General features: G+C 36.6%; 1 protein-coding gene across 1 annotated transcript in view; it reads left to right on the forward strand.

Annotated features, from left to right (window-relative positions):
• syt9a (synaptotagmin IXa) overlaps positions 1-8584 on the forward strand; it is a 70468-nt gene extending 61884 nt beyond the window's left edge. The window contains exon 7 of the mRNA XM_001336022.10: positions 7891-8584. Within this exon, the coding sequence (XP_001336058.4) occupies positions 7891-7959 (69 nt within the window). The 3' untranslated portion in view covers positions 7960-8584. The remainder of the gene's footprint in view (positions 1-7890) is intronic.
• Positions 8585-8809: the final 225 nt, after the last annotated feature.

Raw genomic sequence — 8809 nt, forward strand, 5'->3', positions numbered from 1 at the left:
TTTGTTACACCTTCAACATCTTGCTCACAATCTGCAGTAATTAATCCCAAATGTCGTCTGTTGGATTAAGGTCAGGACTCTGTGAAGGCCAGTCAATTCTATTCACAAATCAAACTCACTTATCTATGTCTTTATGGATCTTTCTTTGTGCACTGATGACTATTTATCAGTAAGGGGTCATCCTTAAATTATTCCTACAATTTTTGGAGCATGAAATTGTTCAGAATATCTTTGGACTTCTTGCATTCTGTGACGCTTCAAGGCTGAGCTGATGTTGTTCCCATTTGTTTTTTACTTCTTTAAAATACTAATAACAATTTACTATCAAATGTTTTACTTGTAAGGAAAGTTCACAAATGGTTTTATTGCACCCGATAGTGGCAACTGTACCTATAATTTAATAAGCTCCATAAGAATGACCCATTCTTTCACAAATATTTGTAGAAGCATTCAGCAAGGCTAGATGATTTTAAATCCTGGGGAGAACATACTCCACACAGAAATGCCAACCCAGCCAGGGCTGGAACCAGCGACCCTCTTGCTTTGAGGCAATTGTGCTACCCACTGCACCACCGTGCTGCCTACAGACACACTATAATGGCTGTACAAGTATTAATTAAGTATATTCCAAGATTTCAACTTAAGGCAACTGTAATCATCTTAAGGGTGATGCAGAATGACTCAGGCAAAGCTGTTCTTAGGTTTTTTTCTTAGTCATTCCCACATGGGTAAGTGAGAGACTGAATGTATTTTATTGCAGCCGATTTCCTAAGGCCTTATATAATAGTCTTATTGTATTGTATTCTTTGTAAATGTGTATTATTAATAAACCAATTAAACAGAGGTAGTCTAATCTGTCAATTTTAAAATATGTCTAAATCAAAGCTGATGTATGGTTATACAACAAACTCCCCAGACAATTGAGTTGAGGTTAAATTCGTCCTCTAGGAAAAAAGTCATGCTAAAAAATCTTAGATGTTGTGTGATAAGTTGCTATTCTTTTTTTCTTTTCAAAATAGATTTAGTCACATAAAAGATCAAGCACAAGAAACATAAATGACCTTATAGAAGGGCAGCATTTTTCGGAAAGTCTTTGAAAACTCAGTCTAGAGACTTTATTCGAAACAAACTACATATATATATATATATATATATATATATATATATATATATATATATATATATACCTCATATATCCAAGTCATTTGTAGCACTGCAGGGAGCAAGAGCAAATAGTTTTCTCTCACAGCAGATGGTTTTGAAGGCTGAGGTGAGGAGTATTGTGAGATCTTGTTTTTGTTTATTTTCTGCCTTTTAAAGGCCAATGTATTTTTAACTCTACCCTCACAAATTTATTATTCCCACTTCAGATTTTAAACATTGTAGCATGCAATGATAGTAAGAATAAATAATAATAAAAATAATAATAAGAATAACAAATTTAATTATTTAATAATACAAGTAAATGTTTTCAAAATGTATTTATCGAACATATCTCTAATAGGAAAAGAATGAATGAATGAATGAATGAATGAATGAATGAGCAAATAAATGTTGTCTAAAGCTAAAAAAAAAAAATAATAATAATCTTTAATCTAGTAGTTTAAATGTGAACTTGAAAATCAAGTTGCCAATTAAGGGGTTAAATGAGATGTCAGTAAATGCTTTTACTTACAGTTCACTTCTGATATGAATATAATATATTTTTTATTTAACTTTATGTCTATAAATGGTTTATAAATAAGTCAAAAACATGCCGAAATGCAACATATTATTTTAACATTGTCAAACATCTTAAATTGGTTAAAAAAACAATACATTATAATATATGGAATAGTATATACAAAGTTTGAATTATAATAAGATTCTGAGTTAGTTTTGGTAATCTCATATCAGAGCAATGTTATTTTAAAGAATGATAATTAATTCATATTAACAAAAATAACTGTGAGCAGAAGAAAGCAGGTGAAAAACACACCATGTGCGATAATGAAATCTTTTAAACAGTCGCGTGCATCACAGCAGCTTTTGGCGCAAGTGATCATCCTCTCACTCGGTATTCACAGTAATTATTTAAAGAATAAACTTACAAAGGACACTTAGAAATCTAACCTTGGCCTTCTTCTTGACATCAGCGGAGACTCACAGACGCAAGATTACTTGGTCCACTTTTGTAGTGTTTTTAAACATTTTGTGAAGTTGAAGGCTACATCTTCATCTAATAGTTTGTCGGAATGACAGACCAACATTACTCTCATTACTGAGCAAATTACCTCCGTTGTTTTCACATCTGGATTTACATATGAAGCGCGCTTACTGAGAGGACTGAGAGACCACGCTGCTGTAATGAGGCGATATAGGAGAATCCGTACAGTCCTTACTTTTATACCGATTACATAAAAATAGATAATTTGTTTTCGACTTGAATTGGTTAATGCAAAAGTAGACATATCAAGCTTTATATAGATATCATAAATCATCATCTTTGTTGACTATTTGCTGAGTTTCCGTTCATTTTAGTGATGTGTTTTTCTGACCACAGTCTGCTCGCGCCTCAGACGCTTGTAATAACAATGCCCCGTGGGCGTGGTCGCATTAAATCTAATGAGATCAGACTGAGAAACTAGACATAGCGTTGGTTTCATACCGATTACTTTATCAAGCAATGTTTGTTTTCAACATGCATAGCTGTGTTTAAAAGTAGACACTTTAAGCTTTCTAGAAATACATGTCTCATCTGTGTGCGTTTTGTATTCGCGGAGTTTTAGCGCATTTTACTGACGCGTTTCTAAAAGCAGTTCACGGAGAGAGAAAAGAATGCCTACACTGTTTGTTTTTCTTATTTTGCAAAAGCACACACGTTTGTTGTTGTTGTGAAAAAGTAGACACATAACAGATTCGATCGATGTATTGATCTTATCTTTACGATCAAAACTGAAAGTGTAATTTAAGTTCATTTCAGCAGTTTGACGCCACCACAGGTCAAAACGCATATACGCGGCCTTCGACCCCAGAGGGTTAACCTGAGATTCCCTTCTTGTGACTGCTAAAGGGTAAAACTTTAAGGTATTTTTACTAGGGTTGGGTTTCGAAACCCAGTGCCATTATAGCATCGGTATGTACTGGATCAAATCAGCATATAAATTTCAGTGCCTAATTTCGGTGCCACTGGTGTTGCGACAAGGACGTAAGAAGCATCAAGGGGTGCATCAAAGACAACCATAGGTACGCGTTGTCACACCATCTCTAAACATTTATTTCTAAACAACTTTGAGGAATATGGACAGGTGATGTCAGGTGTTTCTTCTTGTTGCTTAGGGAACAATCGCACCCAATGCATGCAGTACAGCACACTTGGTGAGCAAGAGCTACTCTCTTCAGATCAACATGCATGATCGCGTTGATCAAGTTTGCTTAAACTAAGCATTTTAACGTGTATTTTACAAGCAATGATTCTGAAACAGCAACATGAAGCAGAAGCTTTACAAAAGTTTAGTGTAAGAGGGAAACACGTCAAACTTAATGACACATTTTAGGGTTTAAAGGCAGAGGAATGCACTGTCTCTGACGTCATCTGGCTCTTTCAATGAGTTTATACATAAACACCAATGCTACAATTTTAATATAATTTAGACAATACTCTGATTTAGAGTCTGGACTACAATGTAAACAGTGATTTTTAATAACCTTAAAAGGACCACAGACACGTGCATCGCAAAATGCGGAGCTTTTTCTTTCCATTTAACGTGCGGTATCAAATTCCATTAAAAGAGCACTCTTCCACCAGTCCCCGTGTCAACAAGCTTGGACCCCCTAAGCTTGGACACGTATTTTTGTGTCGCCACGGAGAAGCGAGATCAGCCATCAGTGGCAGACTTTGGAGATATGACTGAGGCCTCTCTATGCATGCTCTAGGTGTTACGTGCACTCGCTCTCTTGGACACTCACTCCCTTGGGCACTAGCTCCCTCTGCTTTTGTGTGCACTTGCTCTCTCTGTCAGTGACGGTGCCGCGCGCTTTAGCGTAGTATAAAAAATTATAATGTAGATTAAATTGCCAGCATAACTACCCCAAAAAACATGTAACAAAATATAATGTAGATTAAAGTGCACGCATATGTACACCAATAATCTGTAACAAATTAGCTCAAGGTTATTCTTCCCGTGCATTTTTCACCGTTATAATGTAGCGAGTTATGATCTTGATTACAGTGCTCGCGTATCTTCTGCACCATTATAGGTAACGGATCAGCTTAACGGGAGGAAGATTCATTTGAACGGGCCTTCAAACGAATCGACCCTTTAGATCCGAACAAACAAATCATCCAGCGATCGTTCGAGTGGACATCAATTTTATTTATGGCTATTTCTATCAAAATAAAAAACCCATTTATGTTTGAGCAGGTTAACAAGATCGAAGTTTAAGACATTAGATTCATAAATATACACAGGCACCTTTCTTTATATAAAATTAAACTTTATTGACTAATCTAACAGAAACTAACACCTAACACAAACACACATTCATACAAGTGTGGATAAGAGTAAAGAAAGTAAAGTAAGGGGTTAAGAGAATGTAATGATTGGAAAACCTCAGATTTTGTAAGAGCAAACCAAGCGAACCAAACATAATCAATTTAACCCTTTGAGAGTCTCTTTAGGGTTGCATTTAGTTTACACCAGTTCAGATGTAAGTGTACTTGCATTTGTCCATGATGTGAAGAAGCTCCCTTTGTCGAGCACATGTCTGGTTGGCTGTTCTTGGTCCTCGCGAGGTTTGAAGTGGGGTGGAGTCGTTGTTTCAAGTTAAAGCAGCAAAAGGGCCAGTCGTGCTGACTACTGGTTTGCGACGCACTAACTTAACTAGACTCTCGATGGAAAATAAAGAAAAGATCTATCGGAGATATGAATGTCTGAGCTGTGCTATTAACCCTTTCGGTCTGTGTCTCCGCCTGCTTTCTTGTAGGTTTCTCTGCTTAGGTCTCGTCTTCCCTAGGGTTTCTCTTTTTGTCTTGCTTTGCTCAGCTTTTTTTGACTTGAAAACTTGAAGAGAGAGTAACTTTTCAGGAGATGAGTTGAAGAGCAAGATGAGTTGCAGAGGGAGAAGAGAAGGGAGTTTACTTCTGAAAGAAGAGGTTGAAGCGGTTTTAAGAGAGTGGGTGTTGCTTTGAACACAAGCTTTATAGGGAGGGTTTGTATCCACCCTCCATGGAAAGTTGACCAGTCAGAAACTAACTACTCTGAAACGTGGTTTATGGCTCTTTGTTCGAAGAAGAGGAATTTGCATAGGCTAAGGCAGAAAGGTTCAAGACTCTTAAAATGTTAATATGTTGCACTTGTATTAACATAAAATGTCAACAATCAATTAGTACAGCAAGTTAGCTTCAAGACAATTCCAAACATGAATGGCTTATGAGCTAGTTTAGCTTCGGTAGAGTTAAACATTGTATGCAGAAATATTAAAACCATAATATTAATACAGGATAAAGGGACGTTATATAAAGAGAGAGTTCCTCTGGTCTAGAACCACCACTGACTAAAACATGTAAGATGGGATCATGAAAAGAACATTCAAAAAGCAACTCATGTAAAGACCTTGATCATATAACTGTCTTATTCAGATTAAGGGAAATCATTTGATTACTGATAACCATGTAAACATAGTCACAAGCCCTAACCCTAGAAAAAAGGAGTTCAGTATTTTGATAACAGCCTTTCCACAAGTTAGTAGTAAACTAATGTAATTTCATAATGCAAATCTTAAATTCATGCTAACCAACAAATGATCAAAAAAAATATAATAATGGTATTCAAATGTATAAAATATGAATTGATGTTTACTTTAAACTTAAATTATGTTGTTCTATTATAACAATTTTTTTTTAAAGATTTTGTCAAATAAAAGATTTTTCTAGAGTCATGCATGCACCATAATTTTGTGGCTCAAAAGTATCGGTTCAGGCACCGTTTTGGCTCCGGTATCGTTTTAAAAGTATCTATTTAGCACCGGTATCGAAATAACCCTAAACGTTTCCCAACTCTAATTATCCCATCAAGCAAAGAGTAATGTTTTCCATTTTTATCTATGATGCATGGAAAAGACTTGCCTGATGTGGGTTTCCTAACACTAAACTGAGCGTTTTCTAATGTAAGCTGATAGACAGTGCATGCAAAGACGAAATAAAACACGTGCAGAAAGCACTGGTCATGCGTTCAGCATGTGTAACAGTTGTGAGCACTGGCTGTACCGGTGCGTAATAAGAATGGGGAAATCACAGACATGCTGTTATAAAATAACGTTGGGAAATGGGAATGCTATATTGTTAGAATGCCCACCACATTACACCAGAGTTACCAGCCGCTACCATGCTTTATTTGGAAATGTATTCTCGCCCCACAAAAAATGTAGTCGGGTCCTGCTGAATGCAGACCTCTGGTAGAGTCAGGGGTGCCATTGGCTGGTTTGGGCACAATGAAAACATTTTGTGGGTGTCACAAACAAAAGTGGAGAGAGGGTGAGGGGGTCTCAAAAATGAAATATAAGAAAAAGGTGAGGGCGTTGGTGGTGTGGATAAAAGTGAAGAACGGGGGGAGATCATGAACGAAAGTGAAGAGCAGGGGGAGATCGTGAACGAAAGTGAAAGTGAAGAGCAGAGGAGGTTTCATGGACGAAAGTGAAAGATGGGGGAAATGAAGAGCGGTAGGAATGGAGGGGTGGTAAGCCCCCTTTTTTGACACACACAAGGGTGGCCCGGTGGTGCAATGGGTAGCGTTCTCGCCTCACAGCAAGAAGGTCGCTGGTTCGAGCCCCTGCTGTTCCTGTTGGCATTTCTGTGAGGAGTTTGCATGTTTTTCCTGTGGGTTTCCTCCAGGTGCTCTGGTTTCCCCCACAGTCCAAAGACATGCGGTAGAGGTGAATTTAATAAACTAAATTGGTCATAGTGTATGTGTGTGTAGATGAGTGTGTATGGGGGTTTCACAGTACTGGGTTGTGGAAGGGAATCTGCTGTGTAAAACATATGCTGGAGAGCATCAAGTTGGTGGTTAATTAAGCAAATTATTGAATGGAGGAAAATAATTATTGAATAATGAATTTATTTGCCTTGAGTTGCTTCAGACCTTTAAGTGTTTTCTTTTTTCTTGTTAAACACAAAATAAGATATTTTGAGCAATGTTACAAATTTGTAATCACTGACTTCCATAGTAGGGAAAACAAATACTGTGGAAGGTTTTACAGACTTCCAGCATTATTCATAATGTTTGTTAAAAAAAAAAAAGAAAAGAAAATACATATTCACTTGTCACAAACATGTGACAAGCGAATGTTGAGTAAATGATGACATAAATTAAAGCTTTGGGTGAACTGTCCCTTTAATAAAAGAAATTTAATTAACCATTTGAGCCCCTTTGTAATTTTTTACCAATTTTCCTCTAGTTGTTGCCTGTTGAATGCCAATTTAATTGTAACGACACTCTCATCTAAAACATCTTGTGCTCCTTTTCAGATTGCACCTATTTTAGAATGCCAGCTGTTGACTTATTTTTATGAATAACCACAGTTTCAGGTTTATTCTTCTCCCGAAGAAAACAATCATATCCTTAGGGTGGGTAAATTAATAGCAAACATTTAATTTTATGAGTAAACAATCACTTTAATTATCATACTAATTATGTTTCAATGTGCATAATTACATAAATCTAAGTTAATAATAAATAATGCATTGCGATAGTGTCACTTAGCATTTGTATTTGTTTGGGTTTCTGATTTCATTTATTTTTTTATTTTTGTTTAAGTTAATGATCTCTCAACCATAAAATGAAAGCAATGCAAGCATGAATGATGCAGTTTTGAGTGAACTAACATCACACTTTTGCTCTGTGCTCTCTGCAGTATCACAGTACTGGAGGAGGAAGCCAAGGAGGTTCCTGTAATTCCCTGAAGGCACCTCCATCACCATAGCCTGAGGTCCAAGGTCTTATCTTCAGACCAACATAAGAAGAGAATTAATGCACAAGATGTTCTGTACTGGGATCCAGAGGCCCAAGATCCGAGGGCTCCAGTTGGCTGTTCCTGACCACAAAGGGAATGGTTTGCCATTTTCTTCAACCTGTGCAACTGGAAGCCCTTCCACTGCATGGGAATACTTGATTGTTTCAGCTGCATGTTGAGTGGTCACATACTGTATGGTTATTTTGTGCTACTCATGGTGAATTGGAAAAGAAAATTACATGGAAAAAAAAAACGTGGAAAAAAAGTATTTTTATGTTGTTCTCAAAGTTTCGATTCCAAGTAAATGTTTTCGAAATCAGTCTCGGTATGTGTTTTTAAATGGAGTGTCAATGTGTCACTCAATGCTCTTGAGGATAGAATGTTAATTTCCCTTTCCCTTTTCTTTTTTTCTTTCTTTTTCTCCCACTGCGCATGAGTGTGTTTTGGTGTGGTAAAGTACAAGATGTTCTCTGTTTCCTGTTTGAAATGCTCTGTGGATTTTGTCATAAAGCGTCATGGTGGTGAATTGTTTACAGACTTTGCAAGTAAAATGTTATTTCTCATGTTATTAAACATCTATTTCTTACAAAAATAAGCTTATTGAAATGCATTGTTTTTCAATTACTGTAATCACTGTGCAGTAGGGATGTGGCGATGTCTGGTGTTCCGCGTCTTCTTTCGATTGAGCCATCTCAAATCTGTCCTTTCATGTAATCCCTGGCACACACAATGAAAAAATGAAAAAAATCTAAAAAAAAAAACAGGTTACAGAATTCAATATTCTCTCAGCGAATTTCAAACCACAGAAGACATACTGTAT

This window comes from Danio rerio, chromosome 18 (assembly GCF_049306965.1).
Source record: "Danio rerio strain Tuebingen ecotype United States chromosome 18, GRCz12tu, whole genome shotgun sequence".
NCBI classification, from domain to species: domain Eukaryota; kingdom Metazoa; phylum Chordata; class Actinopteri; order Cypriniformes; family Danionidae; genus Danio; species Danio rerio.